General features: G+C 49.0%; 1 protein-coding gene across 1 annotated transcript in view; it reads right to left on the bottom strand.

Moving 5' to 3' along the window:
* The window catches only part of LOC147626820 (delta(7)-sterol-C5(6)-desaturase-like), a 36,428-nt gene extending 13,357 nt beyond the window's left edge, over positions 1-23,071 (bottom strand). Inside the window, exons 1-2 of the mRNA XM_086815362.1 lie at positions 22,376-23,071; positions 21,560-21,865 (exon numbers count right to left, since the gene is read on the bottom strand). Coding sequence (XP_086671488.1) covers positions 21,560-21,865; positions 22,376-22,727 — 658 coding nt within the window. The 5' untranslated portion in view covers positions 22,728-23,071. The remainder of the gene's footprint in view (positions 1-21,559; positions 21,866-22,375) is intronic.
* Between the last annotated feature and the right edge of the window lie 1,947 nt (positions 23,072-25,018).

A 25,018-nucleotide genomic window follows, 5' to 3' on the forward strand; every position in this document is an offset into this window, starting at 1 on the left:
GGCTCAGCAAGAAGCAACCTACAATGGCCACTTCTAGTTGTGAAGCTGAATACAAGGCAGTCTTTACAACTATTATGGAATGTGTTTGGCTACGACGTCTATTAGCCGATCTTGGTATTAGACAGTTGTCTTCTACTACCATCTACATTGATGGTCACAATGCTTTGGCAGTTGCTCAAAATTCCGTATTTCATGCTTGCATAAAGCATATCGAGATACATTACCATTATGTCAAGGAGAGGCTCCATGCTAGAGAGATTGACTTGACTTACGTGCCTACACAGGCCAATGTGACAGATGGATTTACCAAGCCTCTTTCTAGGGAGAAGTTTGAAGCTTTTCACAAAGCTTTAAACTTACCTCTACCAGCATAGTCTGCTACACCTTGTCTACGTTCACATCTTTCACTTAAGAGGGGTTTTGTTAGACATCTAGCCTCTTCTAACATGCAGAAGCTTCGAGGGAGATCGGTAACTTCAATGCTCAGAAAAACAGCACAGTTGTCGTGACGAAATTAACGCACAAAACTGAATATACATGTGCAGAAAAATAGAGAGAGAAAGAGGGAGAAGAGGACACAGTATTGGGTCCCGAATACGCTCTGTCGGGCCCCCACCACGAATGGTGTATTTGCTTTTATTAGAATGATGCAAAACTGAAATAAAAGACTGAACCTGAACCTTCTTGGCTGAGATAGATCTCTGCCCTTCACCTTTAATCCTTCACCCCTTCTACGTTAGCTTGTCCTTGGTTGTCCTGGCCCTTTCATCAGCTTCAGCACTTGGTGAATTATGAGATGAAAGGACTGAACCGAGCAATGGGTATTTATACCCTTCAGGGATGCTAGTCGGCTGGTTTAAAACCAGTCGGCTGCCTGAAAATTGCTCCAGGACTTGTAAAATCAGCATTTAATGCTGTAAAATCAGCGCATAACCCAAAGCAACTGCTACGCATCACTTAAAGGTGCTGGCCACCATGCATATAAGCTACTGGCTGCTGGGCAGCCTGTGTGGGCTGCCCCGCACTTGGCCTACAGTCCCCTAGGGGCTATGTAAGCTGTCGGCTACTTGTCCAGGAGCCCTAGAGCTGTCCACAGCCCTCCCATGGCCATCCCATGGCTGGTGGGCACAACCAAGGCCTTCCTGGCCCCTATGGGGGTGGTTCTACACCTCCCCCATGCCCATCTCTCTCCTTGGGGTAGCCCTATGGGCTGGCCCCTTTCCTATATGCAAACCCTAACTGTCTACACAGTGATCTGGCATCCAGTATCATACCAGATACCCAGAACCAGTGACATCATTCCAGAGGGAGACTCACAGCGCGGACTGGCACTGTTTCATGTGCACGACAATGCACACCTGACCTGGACGCATGTGCAGGACAATGCACAACTAACCTCGGACGACTGGAATGGAACCCTGGCTGACTCATCCTGGACTAGGCTCACATGGGACCAGTTTTCCATCCCAGGTCCTACACCTTCTGTACAAATATGTCTACGCGGCATCCAAGTGCGGGATGCACGTGACATCCCCTTCTACTTAACTTGACGGAAGCTGCATAGCCTCCAAATAATCCATCAATAACGCTGGATAGTCGTCGAAAAACCCTTTGTCAAGCCATACCGCTTCGTAGGTCCCTCGATCCTGGAACTTTGTGAGGAACTGTCTTTGCCTTCAGCCTGAGCCATGCTTGAAACGGTGCAAAAGGATCTGTTCTGGAACCATAACTTCTACTTCATCAATGATATCTAGTTCCGCCTTGTCTTTAACTTCAGAAGGGATCGGACCTACATATGGCTTTAACCAACTGACGTGAAACACATCGTGCATAGTCCAACTCGGAGGTAGCTTCAACTTCATTGAAACCTCGTTAATCTTTCTCTGAATGGGAAAAGGTCCAAAGCTCTTGAAAGACAACTTTGGGCATCGCTTGCCCACCTGTTTCAACCTTTGCTTCATAATCCGAAGATAAACCCAATCCCCTTCCAAAAACTTCATATCCCTTCGGTCTTTATTGGCCTGTCGAGTGTAAGCCTCTTGCGCTTTAGCCAACCTGTCTTTTACTGACTCTAAAATCTCCTGGTAAGACTTCGTCACTCTGTTCGCTTCAGGTACTGAAGACGAGGTCGTCGTCAATAGCGACTGGAATGGTCTTCCAAACCCTGCCTCATATGGAGTTCTGCCAATAACTGAAGAAAAAGAATCATTCAAAACAGCTTGAACTAAAGGCAAATATGATTCCCACTTGTTGCTGCTCGCTGAAGCTACGCCCCATCCCTGCCTACGCGACCTGCACACCAGCGCCCCCCCCCGCCTGCTGTAGTTCCTGCGCCCCTCCCCTTGTTGCTCTGCCCGCCGCCCGTCTCTCCTTCCCCCCTTCGCCTGCTTCGCTGCTGCGCCCCATCCCTCACTGCTGCGCTCCCTCCTCGCCTTCTCGCCCCTTCCCTCCTCGCCTCCTCGTCTTCTCGCCCCATCCCCTGCTTCGCACCCATCTCTCCTCTGCTTCGCCCTGACCCCCCCTTCGCCAGCATTCGCCTCTTTCGTGCAGCTATCTCCTCCCCGCCTCATTCGCTCTATCTCCTCCTTGCCTCATTCGCTCTCCTCCCCGCCTCATTCGCGCAGCTGCCGCTCCCCCCCCCCCCTCGACCTTTTTTTTTTTAACCCCCCCTCCCTCTCGTGCTGTTTTCCGCCCCCCAGGGGGTTTTGCTTTTCTTTTTTCCTCCGGTCTTCCGCCTCTCTGTGTGCAGCCCGTTTCTTGCAGGATTTCCGCTTTCGCCTCGCCTACGCCTGAGCTTCAGACTCTGATGGAGACTCCTCCCGCCTCACCTCAGAGGGACTCATCCGAAGCCCCCTCGCCCGCCCCCGAGGACACCCCCATCAGGCTTTCTCTTTCGCCGGAAGAGGAAGCGAGCCTCACCGCAGAGGTGGAACGCCTTCAGGCCCATTCCACCATCTGCCGTATAGTCGGCACTCGCCCCAGCAGAGGGGAGATCCGGGATCTTCTCCAGGCCCGCCTTCTTGCAGATGTGGGCAAGATCCTGGACGTACAGCTTCTGGGCCGGGGACATTATCAGATCGAGTTCGAGACCGCCCAGAGTGTGGCCAAGGTCCTTGCCATGAGTCCCCTTGACATCAGGGGTGCTCGGGCTTTCTTCAGACCTTGGCAGCATGGCTTTGATCCAGCAACGGCTGAGCAAGGAGAGCGCCTTTTTCATGTTACAGTTTGCTTCCCTGGACTCCGCCGGGAGTATCTTCCGCTTCTCTCTCGGCTAGGAGCATTGGTGGGCTCGGTACTTGAGACTGGCCCCACAGCAGCTTCAGTGGTGGCCAGAGCAGCTGGGCTACCCTCCGTCAGAGTTTTGGTGTCTGACATCTCCTCCCTTCCTAAGGTCATTCAGCTACCTAGGATAGGGAGGGGATGGATTGATCAGAGAGTGGAGTTCTCGGGGCTCCCGAACCAGTGCTTCATATGCAGGCAGGTCGGCCATCTGGCCAAGGCCTGCCCTCGCAGGAGACCTCGACCCTCACCACAGCAGCAGGCCCCTGATGGCCCGTCCACAGATGCGGCACGGCAGGCTGCCTCCGGGACACCTACCCAGGCCACAGAGACCTCGGAGTGGCAGCCTGGACAGGGGCGCCGCCGAGGGAGACAGTCACAGCAGCACGCACAGAGACCGCTGCAGCAGCAGCCACAGTCTCAGCCTCACTGGGTTCCCATGAGGAACAGCTTTGCTCCCCTCCAGGAGGAGACCCCTGCAGCGACCGAGGACCAGGAGATGCCAGCACCCCCTCCTTCACCCCCCCCACCCCCACCCCCATCCCCTCCCACTGCCTCGCTTCCACCTTCGCCTCCGCCCGCTCCGGTCTCGGCAGTGGCTCCCTCTCCGCCCCCCTCGCCCCCCCCTCCTCCCCCCCCACCCGCCTCGCCTTCCCGGGAGACCTTGGTAGTCCCCTGGCGCTCGCCCGCAGTCCGGAGGGCGCTGAGCACCGACCTCGCTCGAGCACCACAGAGGAGACCCACCATGCTGATCCGGGCTTCACGGATATCATCTATCCGCAGTCGGCTGAGTCGCCTCGGTGTTAGACAGCGATCGGAGGCTTTCGGTTACGCCTTCACTCGGCTTTTTGGAGCAGAGGGCCCCCATGAGCCAGCTCCCATCCGAGTTCATGTAGTGATACCTCCGGCCCGCGGGGAGGAGGCACTTGATTCAGCAGTGGCCTTCTCGTACCCTCTCTGTGGCCCTTGCGACCGGGAGTGGACTCTAGAGCTCGCTATTAGCACTTTGAAGACTCAGGCAATTGAGTTTTCTCATCATGTGAGCGACCTGGAGGTGACAGATGTGATAGGCCGGCTCTGGGAGTTGGCTCATTTTTTCTTGGATCTCGGGAGTGTGGATGCCTCAGGGATTCGTCATTTGGTCGTGCGTATAGTTGCAGACTTAGCACGCGACCCTGGATATGTATGTATACACGAGGTTGCTCTGTCAGAGCGAGAGGCAGTAGCCATGGGCCACAGCCACTGGCGCCTGATCCGGGATTCTTGCAGTACACCGGGTGGGCAGATTCGCAGCCGCTCGGATGGGGACTACTCTCCATCCAAGCCGCTTGCGAAGGCCCGCCGCACGGCTGAGACAGCATCTACCTCAGCAGGTCATCCATGAGGATCATCTCATGGAATGTACAGGGCCTGGGCGGAGCACATTTTATACGCTATCGAGGTTGCTTGAGGCAGGAGCTTCAGAGATGCCTGGTTGGTGGCAGCATTGATATTTTGATGATGCAGGAGCACCACTTGGGTGAGAGCAGGATCCGGAGATATGGTTCGGTGATGCCTGGTAGATGGGATACCTTTTGGTCCGCAAGGTTTGGTCCTTTGGGTGGACAGGGAGGAGTTTGCATGGTCATTGCAGATGTATGGCGGCAGGCCATTGTGAATCGAGGGATCATTGTGCCTGGTAGAGCATAGTATGTCATTCTGAGGATGCATGATGAGCTATTGGGCGTGCTCAACGTCTATGCGCCTAATCATGCTAGTGCCAGAGCAAAGTTCTGGACCCAGGTTACGGATGCATTGCCAGAGGCCGCACATTGGTGTGTCGGGGGAGACTTCAACATGCTTGAGGACCCAGCTGATAGGGTGGGAGGCAGTCATGTTACAGTGCACGGCACGGAGCTTGCAGCTTGGGACCGGTTTTGCATGACACTGAGGATCACTGATGCATGGCAGCATGGGGCCTTCTCCCGTTCTCAGGACAGTCTTAGTTTCTCTCGGTCGGATCGCCGACAGGGAGGGACTAATCTATCACGGATTGATCGCTTTTATGTGGGCGACTGGTTAGGGGAGCGAGGGGGCTCCGTCGGCATTCTCGCTGGCACCTCATTTTCAGATCATGCACCAGTTATCCTGACATGGGAGGAGAGGACACGGGAGCCCAGCTTGCAGTTGAGGATCCCAGAGAGGGTACTTACAGATCCCAGTCTCGCTGAGGACATTGAGAGGATCTGGCATGATAGTCAGTGCTCTGACCAGGATGCAGCAGGCCAGTGTGCCCAGGGACTCATCGAGCTTAGCTCTTTTCTGCACGCTGCAGCTTTGACACAGCTGGGAGAGATTCGCGAGAGGGAGCATCGGCTGAGACGCAGCCTTGCCTCGTTACAGCGCCTCCAGGAGCAGCAGCCGGCATGTGAGTGGTTGGCGTCCCAGCTGAGCCAAGCACGCCAGGAGGTTAGAGAGGCAGAGGAGCAGAGACATGAGTTTTACTATCGTCGTCAGGCCTCTCAGTGGACGCAGCTTGGTGATAGAGTGACTGGTGAGTTTTTTGAGATCACTGGACCCCGCCATGCTCGGCAGGAGTCCGCCAGCTTGGTAGACCGGATGGTTCGGTAGCTACTGAGCCCGGGGAGATCAGAGCCATTGCCACTGCATTTTATAGAGACCTGCTTTCAGCGGAGCCAGCCACTGAGGGCAGAGATGCTTGCAGACAGACTGTGTGGGCCCACGTGCAGAGGAGGGTCACAGATCGTATGCGTTCAGTTCTTGGTGCGCCTCTTTCAGAGATTGAGCTTGCCGAGGCCTTGAGGGTCCTGCCGCGACATAGTTGCCCAGGGGAGGACGGACTGACGCCGGCCTTTTTTATGCGCTATTGGGACCTTTTGGGGCCAGGCCTCCGCAGGGGCTTTCAGCATGTTTTGGACACTGGGGTGATGCCGCAGAGCTTTTCAGAGGGCTTGATTTATCTTATCCCCAAGGAGGAGGGAGTATCAGATGATATTCGACATTGGAGGCCTATTACGATCCTCAATACTGTCTACAAGGTCTTAGCAAAGGCCTTGAGTTTGAGGATCCAGCCCTTCCTGGGGGAGCTGATTCATGCTACTCAGACAGGATTTGTCAAGGAGCGCAGTATCCTTGACAACATCTTTACTTTCTGGGAGGCGACGGCCAGAGCTAGATTTCTTGGCGAGGACTTGGTCGTGATGCTTCTCGATTTTGAGAAGGCATACGATAGAGTTGATTGGGGTTTCTTAGAGGGCACTATGCTTCGCCTGGGCTTTGAGCCAGGATGGATCAGAGGGGTGGCGGCTCTGTATTCCACAGCTCGCAGCCAGGTGTTGATTGCAGGAGGACGGGGGCCGAGTTTTGAGCTGACCAGATCAGTCCGTCAGGGGTGTCCCCTCGCCCCTTTTCTTTTTCTCTTCTTTGCGGAGGCTATGAGCATGTATTTGACGGCAGAGGAGGTTGGTTTGAGAGGACTACAGCTCCCAGTCCGGGGGGAGGACTTGCTTGATGCTAAGTTTGCAGACGACACGGGCTTATTTTTGCATGGCCAAGAGGCCAATCTCCTTCGGGCAGAGCAGTCGCTCCAGGTTTTTAGTGCAGCTTCGGGAGCATTGATCAATTGGCGCAAGACAGTGGCCTTTTGGATCAGTAGTGCTCCCACTCCGACATGGAGCCCGGACCCCGGTTTTAGATGGATTCCTCCAGGCACAGCAGTGCGGTATTTGGGATGCCAGATTGGCCTAGATTTGTCACCTGAGCAACAGATTGCCCCGCTTCTTCTGAGCATTCGGAAGAAGCTTTTGTATTGGAGTACAGCTCGACTATCCTTGGCTGGGAGGGTGGTGGTGGCAAATCAGGTGCTGTTAGCGACCATGTGGTACATTACGTCTTGCTGGATCTTCTCGAGCTCTTGCATCAGCCAGGTACAGAGGCTGATCACGAACTTTCTGTGGTCTGGGCGGGACGGTCAGCCAGCTCGGGCAAAGGTTGCATGGGCAGTTATTACACTTCCGCTGGCTCAGGGAGGTTTGGGCATTATAGATCCAGTCGATCAGAGCAGAGCCTTACTGGGGAAGCTTATTGTTCGGGGGCTGCTTCCAGGCGCAAAGCCTTGGAAAGAGCTCCTCTTGCAGCGGCTGCAGGCTCGGGCGCCCCCAGCAGGGGCACTTGGGCACCAGAGATTCGCTGGATTTTCATAGAGATGAGGAGGACAGGCCTCAGTAGAGGATGGGAGGACAGATTTGCTTTGAGTATCCTGAGAGCTTGGGAGCTGCTGAGACCGGGGCTCTCTCAGCGACCTCCTTCTTGTGTTGAGGAGCGTGCCAGACAGCCGCTCATTTGGAGCCCAGCGGTTCGCACAGAGCAGGGTCATATGCTGGGTTCTCGGCCTCGTTTAGCCTGGGGGCCTCTAGCGGCAGGCCCAGCTCGTAGTTTTGGAGACTGGCAGGCCTTCTGCAGTCTCCCAGAGGAGATCCAGGTGGAGAGGCTGAGTCACTCCAGAGGGGGGTTGATTATGAGAGATGATATTCAGTAGGCCCTCACAGAGGAGTGGTTCACGCCTCTCGAGCCAGTGACCCCACGGTGGATGGGAGCCTTTACACAGTTGGAGATCCTGATTGCTGTCAGAGCTTGCACTGAGGATGGCAGTTGCCTCTACTATGAGATTCAGGATGAGGGCAGACTCCAGCGAGTGGAGGTGGAGTCGCCTTTGGTTGCAGAGTGCACCTTTCAGAGGATTAGGGTAGTGGCCGCCGCTTCTCGGAAGTGGCATATAGACCCCGATCCTGCTGATGTGCTCCCGGATTGGCGTATATGGGCATATGCAGCGCGCCCCTTGGCCCGGCTACAGTGGGACCCCGGGGAGTACGAGTGGCACGATCCTTATGCATCCCTCGAGGCCACAGAGATTACCTTTTTCCAATATACTGTTCGGCTGGGGCGGCATATTTTGACGACGAGGAGGACGGTCTCTCCAACGGCAGCGGGGCATTGGCGGCTACAGGGGCTCTCACAGGAGTTCCTGGAGGATTTTTGGGCTCGGCTCTGGGCTAGTCGACAAGCCCGCAGGATCTCGACTTTTCAGTGGCTGGTCGCCCACAGGGGCTCAGCAGTTGGCACTTGGCTTGTTTACAGCGGTCTTCCGGCGGCCCGCGTCCGATGCGGCCACCCTATGGAGACACAGAGACACTGCCTTTGGGATTGCCCTCAGGCGCAGCAGATCTGGCTGCGGATGCTGCGTATTCTGGCTCCCCTCTCTCCAGAGGGTATGTTTACGTGGGGTGCCGCTGCTTGGTCGACTTCATTAGGGCCTGCTATGGGCTATGAGACGGAGCAGGGCAGTCAGGCCATCAGATTTATTAGGGGCCAGCCTCGCCTGGTTCCGGCACCGGATTTCTCGTCCGCCAGCTGGACACAGGAGCGGGATTTACGATGGGAGCTCCTCAGCAGCCTCACCATCTGGTTCACCTGGAGGGCCCGGTGCTTTACGGCCTTTGAGGGGAGATTGGAGCCACCAGCAGAGACTGTACGAGGGATTTGGCAGGAGTTGATCCACACCCTGCGAGGACAGTACGACCGCATCCGGGGAGACTCGGATGAGGCGATCTTGCGGCGCCAGGCCTTTCACACCACTTGGCATTGTGGCCCCTTCTACACCTTACACACGGGATCCCCCCGTTGGCACTACAGGCCACCTGTTTGGCTCTTCCCCCCCCCTATTGTATGATTTAGCCTCTCAGTCCTTTGTACTGATGCTTGTATTTTGGAGCACCTAGGGAGAGTCTCCCGGGCTGCCATGCTGTATTCTCTCCTGCTCTGTTTCTCTTATGAGCAGGAGAGTTCTGTTGTAGCCCTACGGGCGTTTTTTATTATATAACTAATGAAAGGATCTTTTCTCGGAAAAAAAAAATATATGATTCCCACTTACCTTGCTGATCGTGGACATAACACTTCAGTACATCAAAGGCCAACCGGTTGTAGATCTCTGTCTGGCCGTCGGTCTGTGGGTGAAACGCACTGGAAAAATTCAATTTAGTTCCAAAGTTCTCAAACAATGTTCTCTAAAAATGAGTGGTAAACTTGGCATCTCGGTCTGACACTACGGTCCTAAGAATCCCGCCAATCGGGTACCAATGCCGAATGAACAACTAAGCAACATTCTCGGCCTTGTCCAGGAGCCTACAACCCTTCCATGGCCATCCCATGGCTGGTGGGCACAGCCAAGGCCTTCCTGGCCCCTATGGGGGTGGTTCTACACCTCCCCCATGCCCATATCTGTCCTTAGGGTAGCCCTATGGGCTGGCCCCTTTCCTGTATGCAAACCCTAATTGTCTACACAGTGATCTGGCATCTAGTATCATACCAGATACCTAGAACCACTGACATCATTCCAGAGGGAGACTCAAAGCACGGACTAGCACTATTTCATGTGCAGGACAATGCACACCTAACCTCGGACGACTGGAATGGAACCTTGGCTGACTCGTCCCGGACAAGGCTCACATGGTACCAGTTTTCCATCCCAAGTCTTGCACCTTCTGTACAGATATGTCTACGTGGCATCCAAGTGCGGGATGCACGTGACACCTCTCGGAAGTTCAGGTGTGAACATTTCCTACTCACGGGCACTTTTTACCTTGTGCTGGCAAGGGTTCTTTCCCTGTGTGAACACACTTTAGTGTGTTGGGCTCTTAGCCTTAGTACTTAAGTACTTTGTACTCCATTTTTTAGATCATTATCAAAGTACATTTCCAGCCTTACGTCTTCTCTATTTGAGTGTGAGTCTATGTGTGTTCACCTTGCAAGCTCCATTGCTCCTCAGACCCAACACCAGTCTAAACATCAACCTGAAGGTAAGAAAAACCGTAAGTCCAAAGAACAAGAGTCCTCCCAAACCCAAGCCGGTAAATTGTCCCCTATCCAGATAGGCCAGTATAGCAAGGATAATTGTTGTTTTTTATGCCATGGTAAAGGACATAACAAGGCCCAATGCCCCAAGAAGACAATTGTGGCTCCGCGCGCCTCTATGGCTTCAATTGTAGCAACCATCGCTCCATCTGCCATTCCATCTACTCTATCATTGTCTGGACCTACGAATGTCTGGGCTTATTAAAGTCCAAACTATATGCTGCGCGTTGTTCAGTTATGTGTTGTTTACTGATCAGTTGTGGGTTGAGAAACCATGACCTAGATTTATCTTTGACACAATCTCAGGTAATCCCTTGAGGGGGAGATTGATGGGAATCATGGCCTTACATGTGTCCTGTGTGTGAACCCACTCTTAGAGTGGGGAACCAAGTTTTAGTGTGAACACCTTTAAGTATGTGTAAGGGTGCCTCTGTGTGTGAACAGTCTCTTAAGGTTAGATATTATTATGTGTGTGTATGTGTGTGTGAACCACCTCTTAGAGGGGTCACAATAATATCTGTGATGTGACAAAAGTTGTGATGTAAGCTAGAGCCCTTTTGTACTTATAAAAGGGACTTGTACTTCATGGAATTAATCAAGCAAAATATCATATCCATTTGAGTCGTGTTACGTCTCAATCTCTTCTCTCTCTATCTCAGTGTCACCTGCTCCAACACAATAACCATGGCTGTCATCTTTGATCCCCCATAGCTTTGGGATAGCTCTCCTACCCTAGGCCAATTTGGCCTTCAATTTTCATGTTGGTGGTTGAAGTTGTTTCAAGGTACTCCTTCGGAGATCCCGAATCGCAAACAACCGGACATCATCCTTGATGGGGATCAAAAAGGGCAAAAGTGGAAAGCCTTAGTCATTGGGGGACCATGGGCACCCTTGGTGGGGACCAAAAAGGGGCAAAGGTGGACCAAATATTTGGCTGATGGAAGGCCCCTACATAAAGAGACTTTAAGGACACATCTTTTGAAAGCAACCCTAGCTCTTGATGCCTATATAAGAGCAGCCAACCAAGGACATAAATCATCTTGCAACCTATGAGCTCAAGGGTCAGCCCCAGCGTGAAAAGGCAATTGACCCTTGAATAGCTTGTATAAGGGGGGCATAGAGATCAACCATATCTTCATCATCTGAAGAAGAGCATAGAAGGCTGCCAGCCATCCTGTAACCCTAAAACACAGCTCATCAAAAAGGCCAGCTCTGGAGCAAAAATGCACAGCACATAAGCGGCCTACAGCAGTCAGAAATGCAGCATACAGGCCGGCCAGAGGGCTGCAGCAACAGGGTATATACGGAGAGAAAAAGCAGCCCTAAAGGTGCCGAAACAGAGGTTCCATTCAGCCCAAAACAGTCCCCAAGGTTTCTGTGTTCATTGTTTAGTGGACAGCCTGTAAGTCAGTCTTGTACTTCGTTTACATCTTGCAATACACAAGCAAATACACCTGGCAACAGGTGAGGGCCCTTAGAGGGTGGTTGTCACATGCACCCTGCACTGGGGTACACAGTGACACACTGGCATTATCATCAGAGCAGCATTTGTACAGAAGTAGAACCTTTGCTAGGATTATTTGTCGTACGTTGTGACCCCATTGTGACTCGTACGGCCCTCAGTCCAGGGACAATCAGGCACGAGCTACGTAGGTCAGTCTCTAAGCTTTAGAGGTCAGTCACATGTCAGTCCTCTTAACCCTCGTGGAGAAAGCATCATTCAGAAGCATATAGTTGTCAGCCATAGTAGTAGTTGCATGTAGGCATTTTAGGTCTCATTGCACATAGAAGGGGGGCAACCCTAAGGCAGCCCAACATGGGCTACCCTTGCAAGGGGCATCCAAGGCCCTTTTCCATTCAGTCGGCCAGCCCCTGTGGCTTTGGCCATGCAGTTGGCCAGCCTGTGATGCTTGGGGTCTAGTCGGCCAGTACCCGACCAGCCCCATAGCAGCCGACTGGGCATGGTTACCAATCGTGGGCTTTACACAGCAGCCAACAGGCAGTTACTGCACCTGACCAGGCATTACAGCAGCCAACTGATCATTAAAGTCAGTCGTGGATGTTTTTCATCAGCCCACAGCCCTCTACAGGCAGCCGACTGCAGCCAAGAGGTGGTATAAAATCATAACCTCAGTCCCACGTCAGTCATTCAAGCATTCAGCAAAGTACACAGTTTGCAGCATCCAGTCAACTCCAGGCTAACAGCCAGCATATGTGCAGTCCTACAGCTATACGGACTTGCATCAGCGGCCAAGGAGAGTCTTCAGCAGAGCCTCGGAATAGGTGTATACTCAGTCGACGTATGATCTTCCTCGTCCTTGCGTCGGGCATTCATATCACTTGTACTCAGCATTGTACAGCATTTCTCCAAAGAATAATATAAGCAAATACTCATACTTGGAGGGGGGGGGTGCCTTCAGTGGGTATTGAGACCCAATACTGTGTCGTCTTCTACATTCTCTCTCTACTCTCTAGAGTTGATGCTAAAGATTCTCACCACATAAAGGTATAAAGAAGACCCTGTTGTGCATTATCACAATCAAGCTCAGAACATGTAACATTGGTATCAGAGCATCAGGTTGGTAACCCAACTCGGCTACCTAAACAAGTGAGAGCATCCGGTGGGTGGTTAAACTGCGGTCTAGAAAAGAAACCCAGGCCTCCACCATGTCAGGAGAAACATCACATCAAGAAGAAAGCCAGCAAGAAGGGATGGAGGCACAAAGCTTCCAAACAGAAAAAACGCTTCCGCCAAGCACAGAATAGCTCCTGAGAACAATGATGGAGCAAATAAATTCTCTAAAGATGCAGCTTGCCGCCGAAAAAGAGAAGCCCAAAGAAGGCATCTCAGATCTAGCACAGTTCCTTCTACATATTGAAGAACAAAGAAGAAAAGATGACGAAGCAAAAAGAAAATCAGATGAAGAAAAAGAACTGAGACGTGCAGAGAAACAAAGGGATAGGGAAGCCACACGCAAATATGAGGAAGACCTACGCTACAGAGAGAAAGCCGACCGAGAGTTCCAGCAAAGACTCGAACTGGGAGGCTGTGCAAATCCAGAATCAGCAAACGATGGCACAAATTCTGGCAGCTCTCCCTCAAAAGGCTCCAAATTCCTCGTCCTCCACCACCCCTACTGTCATATGAACCTCTCCAAATTTTAGCAAGTATGATGGTGTCAGCATATGCATCGGAGATGATGACCAAATCTGGAAACACTTGAGCAAGAACAATGCAGAAAATAAACAGCACAAGAGAAGAAGAGAGAGAGGCGTGTAACTCTGCTCTATATACACAAAATTCCGGAAATACAAGATACAAAGTGGCAAGGGGCTGTGGGGCCATTTTATATGGCCCCATACAGCAGTCGACCTGCTCTAGGACAGCCAATAGGAGTCCAGAAGTGCCCACGACTGCATACACACCAATCGGCCAGCTCATAGGGGTGTCGACCAGCACCAAGAAGGTCCACGACCTGTCCACATACAGTCGGCCAGCACCACTAAGAAGACTGATGCAGTCGGCTACCAAATAGGACCTCCTGCCACCACAGAACTGCCCCCCAAGCCACAGAAAAAATAGGAAAATGGGGGAAAAATACGGGGAGTGAGGAAAAATGAGAAACCACCTACAAAGGGCGGGCACACCCACAACAAAGGCCCTGGTGTATAGGAAAAGACAGGAGATGACTTCTAACACCCCCTCTCAGCTCCTAGCTGTGAAACCAACCCCAAGGAGTTGGAGTGCCGCCTGAGCAAAGCCTGATATAGCGACTTCGTGAAGAGGTTCACCGTACTGTCCTCCGTCGAACAGAACTCTAGCAAGATGTCATCAGCAACAATCTTCTCACGAACAAAGTGCCTCTGGATGACCGTGGATTCCTCCAGTGGAAGCCCAATCTTGCCATGCAACCTCTGCAACCTCACCACCTCACAAGCAGCACCACAAGCAGCCCGGTACTCTGCCTCTGTCGATGACAAGGCAAAAGATGACTACCTCTTACTGCTCCAGAAGACTACTCCTGGGCCTGAAGTAGATCTCATGTCTGGATCTCCTCCCCAATCTGAGTCACTCCAACCGTGGAGTCGGACTCCATCCATCAATCCCCCTCTGTGTAAAAGAGTCCATGATCCTTCGCACGCTGTAGAAACCACAAGATACGCAATCTTGCCTCCCAAAGAGTCATCAACAAACAAGAGCTCAACAGCCTCATCAGGAAGCTCGCGTCCAATCTGGTATCCACCAACCAAATCAATGAACCATTATGCTTCCGAGTCAAAGAGGCATCATATGGCTCACAAGGATCAACACCTGTTACGATGAAGCCAATTCCTGGAAACTTGCTGAAGACCACGCAAGGCCTTCTGAAACCTGTTAACCACCCCCTCTGAATCCGGAACCACTAAGCCTAGAGAATGAGCAACAACCACCTCCTTCTGCAAGTAATCAACTGTCACCTGCCTAGCTTTCCAAGAGGTCCCCGTGGAAAGAACATCCTCATCTACAAGAGTTTCTTTGTCCCGAATACTACGAGACATCAGAGCATAGGTTACCTGTAAAGTTTCCTCTGACTTAGAACACAAGAACTACCAACATCAGTACTGGAAAGTTCCTGCCAACTGCTACCATCAACTAGCAAGCTATCCTCCATCTGGTCCCGGAAAGCCTACACCTGCAACGTATCCACACTTAAGTGGCCATTACCAGACTACCACTCATCACAAAACTGAGGACCTGGGAAAGAGAGTGCTGAAAGTGTGTAAACTCCATTCTCCACTCCACCTTTCCAAACTACCTAGCCTGTTGCCTTGTCTCAGGCGAAGAGCAACAAAATGCTCATCAAACTCCACCCGTACACTAGTCTTGCAAACCTGATGCACTGACAACAGATGAAAACCAAGTGTGGGAACATACAACACCTGGAAGAAATGCTTCCCCCCTCTGCCATCGGGAACTATCTCCAACCTGCCCTCACTGTGAACTGGGATAGTGGATGTATCCCCAGTAAGAATGTGACCAGAATACTTGCAGAGATCCTGTAAATCTGAACGGGAAGGAGTCATGTGCCTAGAAGCACCACTGTCTAGAATCCACTTCCGAGTATCCGTTGCGGAGAGTCCAACCTCCTCCTCCCTGCCTGAAGAAAATGAAACATCGGTGTCCATCACCTCCAAGTGTACAAAAGCTGGAGTCTTCATGGTTGTTGCTGAGGAGTCTTCACCCTTCTTGGTGTTCCGCTTGGGACGCTGCCTCCAATAGTGTCCTTTCTCACCACAATTATTACACATCCTCTCTGCCTTTAGTTTCTCGCAGTCAGCGTCGGACTTCTTCTCAGAAGACTTCTCCAAGGAAGCCTTTCCTTTGCCCTTGTTACGGCCTTTCAACCGTTGGCCAGTTAAGGCCTCCGAACCTCCGCCTTGTGGAGAGTTCGAGAATCTTTCCTACTAGTCCAAGACCATGGGCACAAGCTCCTCCCACGTGATGGTACTAAGCCTGCCACTGGTAATCAAAGACGAGTAGAATGCTGAGTACTGAGAGGGCAAATGCAATAGCAACGTTATGGCCATGTCCTCCGATGATATCTCCTTCCCAACCTGAAGAACTTCTGCTTGTTAATGTGCTCTTGCATCGTCGACGACTTTGCAGGGTTCATAACCCGCATCTGCACTTCCAAGGAAATCCTCTTCATGGACGATACCCTGTTATAAAGAGAAGCCAAGTGCTGCCATTTACCTCTGGCTAGCGTCATATGCTTGATATGATTGATTACCTGCGGTGTGCAGTTGAGGAAGATGAATAAACGGACCCTGGCATTGACACGATCCCACAACTGTGCCTGTGCCTCTCGGTCCTTACGAATCGACGGTAACTCCCCTTCCTCTACCTCTGGCCGTTGAACCCCAACAACAATGAAATCAGCAAGGTCATATGACTCTCGAACCGATTCCATCATAACCTTCCATATGCCGTAGTTGTTCCCGTCCAACTGACGGTCCACCGGGAACGTGGGCAGTGTCGGGATCTTCACATGTCTCTCAGCCATCTCAAGCAGATCTGCCATTGCGGGGATGTAACTAAAAAGGGTGGGTGGGTGGAAACAAAGAAGAACTTAACCTGCAAGTGGCTGTCCAGCAAATCAGCCTGCCGTCCTCTTGCTTCTCCTCTTCCCAAACAGTCCCGAACAGTCCACCAATCAGCAATGCAACAATCCCCCTCTTGCTCACACAACTCCCAAGAACTATCAAGTGCCTAGGGCTCTGATACCATGTCAGAATATGCAGTGGAGAGGATGACCAAATCTGGAAACACTTGAGCAATAACAGTGCAAAAAATAAACAGCACAAGAGAAGAAGAGAGGCAGGCGTGTAACTCTGCTCTATATACACAAAGATACAAAGTGGCAAGGGGCTGTGGGGCCATTTTATATGGCCCCCATACAGCAGTCAGCCTGCTCTAGGACAGCCAATAGAAGTCCAGAAGTGCCCACGATTGCATACACACCAGTCAGCCAGCTCATAGGGGTGTCGGCCAGCACCAAAAGGGTCCACGACCTGTCCACATACAGTTGGCCAGCACCACTAAGAAGACTGATGCAATCGGCTACCAAATAGGACCTCTTGCCACCATAGAACTGCCCCCCAAGCCATAGAAAAAATAAGAAAAATGGGGGGAAAATACGGGGAGTGGTGAGAAATGAGAAACCACCTACAAAGGGCGGGCACACCCACAACAAAGGCCCTGGTGTATAGGTAAAGACAGGAGATGACTTCTAACAGATGGTAAGTGTGATCATGCTGCAATTACTCAATTTATTCATCAATTTGAAGCACATTTTCCTTTAGCAAAAATCACAAATCCACAAGATGTGGCAGCATCCCAACTCAGTGGGGAAGCCGTTACTTGGCAGCAGCATTGGTCACAACTTCACATAGACCCCATCACAGGCCAATTTTGTTTTCATTGGAACACCTTAATGGCTGACCTCAAAGCCCGTTTTCTTCCACCACAGTACATGACCAATCTTGAGGATGAGTTTTACAAACTCACTCAGGGTGCTTCCCTTGTTTTGACCTATTCAAACAAGGTCATTACAATGACCCAGCAATTGTGCATATCGGAAGAAGATAAGCTCAAGCAGTTTATTCGAGATTTAGACACTGCCATTAGGTACCTAGTGAGGAATTTTGAGCCTCAACTTATACACAAGCACTGACCCTCGCTCAGAATCAGGAGCTGACGTTGAACGGAGGTAAGCCCAAGCAAGTACAATCTACCCCAAAGCCCCAACAGCAGTCATCCACCCAACAGTCATCTACCCAAGGTAAGGGGGCTCAAAACAACAAAGACCAAAAGGACCAAAAGAAAAATTCTTCGGGTCAATCGGGCAATAAGATTCTACGCACAAGAAGACACAAGAAGACTCCTAAATGAAAAAGCTAAGGAGGGCATCACTGGAGGTTATCTCCAGCCAGATGAACAACACGGTACAAGACAGAGAACCGTTGTTTCTTCAGTCACATTGTGGGACACGGGAAGAAAAATTGCACTAAGTTCCAAGCTGAAAAGTCTGCTAACGCATCCACTTCCGCAGTAGCAACCGTAGCATCATCATCCACATCTCCGCCACTAGCCTCAAATGCCGTTCAGCTTTTACCCTCTTTGAATTCAGTGCCACCCGTGGTATTCGATGATAAGCAGGACGGTGAGGTTGAGGGCAAGACAAAGACTCTCATCCGTGCCTATGGCACTACAAAGAGACAACAATTCATTGTCCTCTTTGACATGGGCAATTCTGAGGATGCCATCTCTCCACAGTTGGCTGCCAAGATGAGTTGTACCTTGGTTCCTTATCATTTAAATGTGGACGGGTTTACCCTTGGTCCATAAAGCTCAGCAATCTGAGTTTCAAGTTCAATGGGCCACATTCCAGCGGGATTTCATTGTTTCCCTTCTTTTAGGGTGTGACATGATCCTCGAGAAGAAGTGGTATCATCAGTATGCACCCATTCCTGATTGGAGGTAGGATACTTTCACCATAGTTGAAGGCTTTCTTGAGCCTCTCATGATTTGCGGGGATCGGACCATTCCTGGAATTCCACTCATTTCCAACATTCAGGCCCAAAGAGACATCAGAAAAGGAGTAGAGTGTGCATTTTTATATGTCCGCTCTCGGTCTAATGCAGCTCAAGTAGCACCCACAGGGAGCAATGGATGGCTGGTCTTTGGTCTCAATACTGCAACATCATGCTGCAAGACGACCTCCCACCTACTCTCCCACCCAGTAGACCTGAGGATCATCGCAGAAGGTTGGTTCCTCGTTCAAAACCCCCAAGCAAGTTCCCCTACCGCCTTTCTAAGGCTTTGGAGAGCGAGCTGGAGCAACAGTTAGCCCAACTACTCCGGTCCGGATTTATCCAACCATCTTCCTCACCTTTTGCCGCTCCCATTCTGCTTGTCCAGAAGAAGAATAAGTCCGCACGCTTATGTAAGGATTACATGATGCTCAATAAGCTAATAGTGAAGAATAGATTCCCCATGCCCAAAATAGAGTACATCCTTGAACGACTCAACAGTGCAAAGATTTTCTCTAAGATTGATCTTAAGAGTGACTATCATCAGGTTCGGATCTTAAGAGTGACTATCATCAGGTTCGGATCTTCAAGGCTGACACTCCAAAAACGGCGTTTAGGACCGACCATGACCACTACGAATTTGGGGTGACACCCTTTGATCTCACCAATGCACCAGCGACGTTCAACAAAATGATGTCTTGGGTTTTTCGTGATCTCATTGGCAAATGCGTCTTCATCTTCTTAGATGGCATTCTTATCTTCTCAGGGACTGCAGTGCAGCATGAGCGAGATATGACACAGGTATTGTAACTCTTGCAAGACAATGAGTTGTTTATCAATGCCAAGAAGAGTGAGTTTGGAGTAATGGAAATCCATTACCTAGGTAGGGTACATCATCAGTTCTTCAAGTATTAGCCTCAATCCTGAAAAGGTACAAGCCATTCTCAATTGAGATGTTCCCACTACAGCCCAGGAAATCCGCTCATTTGTGGGTCTTTGTCAGGCCTACAGCACCCACATGGACAAGTTTTATGACCTTGCAGCACCTCTTATTGACTTGCTTAAGGACGTAAAGACTCGTTGTCAGAAAGTGTCCGTCACAGACAAGGCTCTAGAGGCATTCCACGCAATGAAGAATGTTGCCTCTGAGTCACCAATTTTGAAGTTAGCATCATGGGATGATCCTTTTGAGGTGATTACCGATGCCAGTAATCTTGCCATTGGAGCTATTTTACAGCAAGATGATAGGCCAGTGGCTTATTATAACCGCAAATTGAATCACGCCGAGAAGAATTATTCGATGTATGATAAAGAGCTCTTGGGGGTGATAACTCTTAAGCATTGAAAGCACTTCCTTTACGGAAGGGACTTCACAGTTAAGACAGATCACCAGGCACTTAAATGGTTGCAAACCATGCCCAGTGCCTAATGAAGTGACAGGCAGTCCATGTGGAGTCAACTGTTCCAACAATTTGGGGGAATGATTAAATACGTCCCAAGAAAAAATAACCCCGTTGCCGATGCTCTTAGTCGAAAGGATACTATTCAAACATTGCAAGAGTCCACTGTGCTATAAATTCAAGGCAAAGACTTAGACAATATGAAGGCACAGTATCCGGATTCGAGACTCAATATCAGTTGGCCCTCAATTCACAACCAGGCCCCAACAGTATACGGGATGGTTGGTTGTTTTTCAAGAACCGTCTTTGTATACTTAATGAAAAGCGCCAAGTCCTTCTCCACAATGCCCATGATTCTCTTGTTGGGAGTCATAGGGTTATCAACAGTACCTTAGAGAAGTATGGACTTTGTAGGCCTTCTTCCCGTCTCAACTGGATCTAGAAACACATAGTGTATGACAATTGTTGACAGATTCAATAAGATTTGCATGCTCATTCCATGCAAGCAGACGGCACAGCCGAGGACATAGCTCACTTGTTCATTCAGATTTGGTACCCCATTGGTGGTTTCCCACGGACTATCACATCACAATCAAGCTTAGTGCATGTAACAGTGGTTGGGACCCAATCGGATGTGTTGTGTGCTATCTCTCTCTACCTATCATTTCTGCAGATTTCAGCAATCACTTTAAGCAATCCCTTCTCTATTCCATTGTTCTGCATAAGTTGCATATCGCATTTTAGGCAGGGATGTCACCACTGGGGTGGACAAGCGCAGCACCTGCAGAAATCTGAAGACTTGCACTCTTGAGTTAAACCCTCGAGGGAATACTCATCAACCTGCTCAATTTTTCTCTTCCAGCAAGTCGTCGAGATGGGTTGGCAGGGATGTCAAAGCTGCCATCCAGTTACATGAATAAATAACCCTATTTAGCTCTAAAAGTGCCAGGCAGTAGGGCTTAGTGGTGCATGCCAGTGGCAGAAGATTCCAATACAAAGGCAAAGCCCCATAAGAATGTGCAGGCAGGGAATAGAAAAAGTAAATAGAGCATCAAAGGCAGCCAGCAATGCAGTATTGAAGAGGAGGGCAGGTAAGGAACAGCTTTTAGAGGCTGTTCACAGGCCAGAACCAGCCCAGGCAGATGCCCATGGATAAGGGCAGGTGCAGGTCACCTTTAAGGAGCCAATATAAACATATTTGCTAATTAACTGTGTCCCCTACTGCTGGCTGACAGGCCAACAGCACTGAGGAGGAGGTTATTATAGAGCAGGCATCAGATGAACGTGCCACCTACTGACGCCATGTAAGGCTAGAGCTACAGAATGAGCCCTAATCTATAGAGGCAAGGTCATCTAGTGCACACACAGGTAGGGATGCACTAGGATAGAAGCAAGTGCATGCTTGTGATGGAGATGAGAAAGAGCAGACCAAACCAACACAGTGAGGAATCCAGTATGGAAGAAACAGGCAGGTAAGGTGCACTTTGGGGAAGCTTTTAGAGGCTGACCAGCAGTAAGGAGGAAAGAATGCCATAAATAGCCTCCCACTCCCTCTTTTGCGGATGCAATCATCTCAAACTCTCAGCCCAATCAGAGCAGCTGTCGGAGACAAGACTCTGACCACGGCTGCCTTACAAACAAACTGATACATATCCATTGTTGTAATAATGTTTCTTTTATTCCAAATTCAACAAATACTCAAATCTCATCCAAAATGTGCTCCTTCCCAAATGCTCAAAGTTCATCCAGATACGTGCTAGCAGGTAGTCTGCTGAATCCATAACCACATCAGGACCATAAAACTCAAGAACCCTCTATATCTACATTTTTAGAGTGTAAGGAAAAATACAAGTTTATGTGTCAAAAGTCACACTTTTCAACAAATTGGATAAGTGTACCTGCAAATGGTGACAGTGTATTTTCTTTGTTGTAGATGTGGTGAGTCGCATGCAGCCATTTGTAAAGAGGTTTGCAATCATGTAAGCCTCTATGCATCCAGTAAATCCCAAATTCAACTAGCACAAGGTATATGATGGTCAACACTATGTAGCTGAGCAAACCAACATCACTTATGCTGGGGTAGCATCTTGTCCATCCTCTCTCAATCATGTATTCTGATACTGTGGGTAGTGAGACATACACAGGCATGGCCTTCATAGTAACCCAAATCTGCAATAAGATGGGCTCTTTGGATGGTATACCGCCTACAAAGTAAGGAGCCAGCTTTGCCTCAATACGCATTCTAGTTCCAAAAAAGCTGTAAGACTCTGGATCACTCACAACTAACATGCAACGCTTAGTGTTGAAATAAAGAGGAAATAACTTTCCACGAGCCATGCAAGCCCAATGCACATGCATGCATATATACATACACAAATAATTCCTTGTGTCTAGGTTTCGGTCGTACATCAAGGACACACCCTTAAGCACTTTACAAGAAAAATCGAAGCATTAAGTAGACAACTTGATTTTCCATAGGAACCCATGTAAAACACAATGTTCCACAGGATGCAAGAGTTGGTTGCACAACGTGTACATCATGTGATGATGATGATGATGATGATAATATTGACAACAAAGCAAAGCTACGCATTGCACGCCATAAGATGTAGCAAAATCATGCATTGTTGGTTGTATTTGCGAATCTATGCATTGCATGCCATGTCAGCGGCCACATGTAGGATGATGCAAAGTCATAGAAATGGGGGCATTACCTTTCGGAAAGTAGACATGTTTTTTCCAATAGTAGATGTAGAGGCACCACAAACCACCAGAGGAGAAGTAGAGCAGGAGGCCTGCAATGTAGTTACGGAGCCAGGTCTGGGCAATGTGGGGGATTTTGGATCTCAAGTGGTGGGGAATAAGAGGACCAAGAACTAGGTCATTGTACCAAGACGTCTCTTCGACAAAATAGAGCAAGGGATCTGAAATGGGCGGGTGGGCTGTGGTTGAGTTTGGCTCTGATTCAATTCGGAGAGGGTCTATTGCAGGAGATGAAGAGGAAAGAGGGAAAGCTGCGAAAAGCAAAAAGAGGGAGATGAAAAGCAGGCTGCTGTGGGAAGCCATTATCAAACAGATGGGAATTCTTATGCAGCTCTAGGGTAGCTAAACTGTGCAGAAACCATCGGTAAGCAGGATTAAGCGGGGTGTTCCGCCCAGCAGCCCGCAAAGGTGTTTTTCTGCAAACCGCCCAACAGCAACAGAGGATCTCTTCGTGAATTTCGAAATCGCCCAACAGCGGAAAAGGACGCTTACGTGAGGTTGAGAATCGCCCACGCTGTGTTTGTGTTCGGGTTTTAAAGTGCCCAAGAGCAGAAGAGGATATTTTGAGCGTGTGTTCGCCCACCAACATCGATGGGGAAACCTCCTGCTTTCACCAGCCCAATTTTGACCTTTCCCGCGAGCGCGCTGCTGATCCAAGAAACGACAGGACCAATGTTTCTTTTTTTTGGTGCCTCCTTGCCTCAAGGATTTCACTATTCTTTTTTTTGGTTGGTTTTCTGCCTCCTTGCCTCAAGGATTTCACTATTCACTTACGTTCAAGGGAAACCTTGGATTCTAGCCCTCTTCTTCTTGCAAACTTTTTGAAATCTTAAATAACCCCTTTTTGTAAATAATTAAAATTTTAATTTATCCATAAAAGTCTATTTATGAAAGCTCTTGAAACCCCCCATGTGGTATCTTTTGGAATGTTAAGACCCCTCAAGCTCCTTGCACATTGCACATGTTCATATTTGAACATATTGCTCCTCGACTCAACCCACCCCATCACACCAAAATAAATAAATCTCTCACATGAATGAGTGGAAGAAATTGGGTAAGCTATTATGTAGGAAAAAGGAAATTTTTAGGAGATCAGCAAACTTAATTTTTAAAAATAGATGCATTTCTCCTTTTGTCATGAAGCAAGAAATTTGATGAAAGAAGTGACACCCATCATCCTTAAATGTGGCATGCCCGTTTGTTGGTGCTTGCATAGATTGCTAAACAATGGGTGCGCTTGTCCATTGGTGCCCACTTGTTAAAGGGCAATAGCCTATAAACACCCGAACATGTTCTTTACCGCCCATGGACCATCCATCAGAGAACTTCTAAAACTAGATCACATGTATAAATGTATATAGCCCTAAGGTTGATCATTATGGTTGCACATTATGGGGACTAATGTGCTTTTAGTCAACCTTAGGGCTAATGTATATAGCCCTAAGGTTTATCATTATGGTTGCATATTATGGGGGGGCTAATGTACTTTTAGTCAAATACACAACCTTTAAATCTTCACTGCCCAAGGAAAATGTCATGATCTATATGTGAAAAGCTTTAATATAGTAGGGGACTCTTATGCCAAATGGGTAGTGTATTGGTATGCCATGTTTATGCTTCGTTCAATATGATGATGTCATATGTGTGATATAAAGATTATTTTATCATGTTGTGATTTATAAAACAAGATGCATTTGTGAAGTGATATAATTTATCAAATTGGATATAATGCAACATTAATAACTTATCATTTTTTGTAAATAATGCAGCATTAATAACTTATCATTTCATGTGATAATGATAATATATGATAATAATATTATATCCCCCATTTCCTGTGTGTTTTTTGGCAAGCTTTTTGGTGTATGTTTCTTGGCAAGCTTTTTCTCTCTCTAGAATTGATGGCATTGCATGGAACTTATGAGATGAGGCATGGTCAATATGCCTCAATTTTGACATGGCATGATGTTTAAAATCACATTTCATTTAAATTCTAGCATGGCTAAATCCAACATGGCATATTGTTTCTAAACTCATATTGTTGGAATATCAAATTCTCAAATGATAATTTATTTCTTAAAATTTAGTTTGGACCCCAAAAAGATTACTCACATTCATTCTAACAGGCTAAACGTTGCAATCCCTCCTCATAGCACTCAATGCCAAGCAAGTATCGCATAGCATTTTTTAAGCACAACATTAAATAAAATGCATGGACAAGGTCACATCAAATCCTATATTCATGTCAAAGTTGTCCTGTTTTGATTTGTAAAATGTGGATCATAACATGGAGCCATAATAGCTTGAAGACTTGGGGGGGTTATGAAAAGAAATTGGGCAAGCTTTTTGATGAGGATAAGCTAAGAGTTTTGGAAAAGAAATTGGGTGAGCTTTTGTATGAGGAAACACTACGAGCTTAGGAAAAGAATTTGGGTGAGCTTTTCTACAACTAGAAGATTATATGATGTAAACAACAAGTTATAAGGTGACTTTTATGTACAAGGCAATATGACATAGCGTTATCACACCAAAATAAATCAATCTCTAACATGAAAATAGTTTTTTTTTTATGTAGATAATGACTCGTAGTGGAC

This window comes from Cibotium barometz, chromosome 21, assembly GCF_041138505.1.
Source record: "Cibotium barometz isolate CiBa-2024 chromosome 21, ASM4113850v1, whole genome shotgun sequence".
Classification (NCBI taxonomy): domain Eukaryota; kingdom Viridiplantae; phylum Streptophyta; class Polypodiopsida; order Cyatheales; family Cibotiaceae; genus Cibotium; species Cibotium barometz.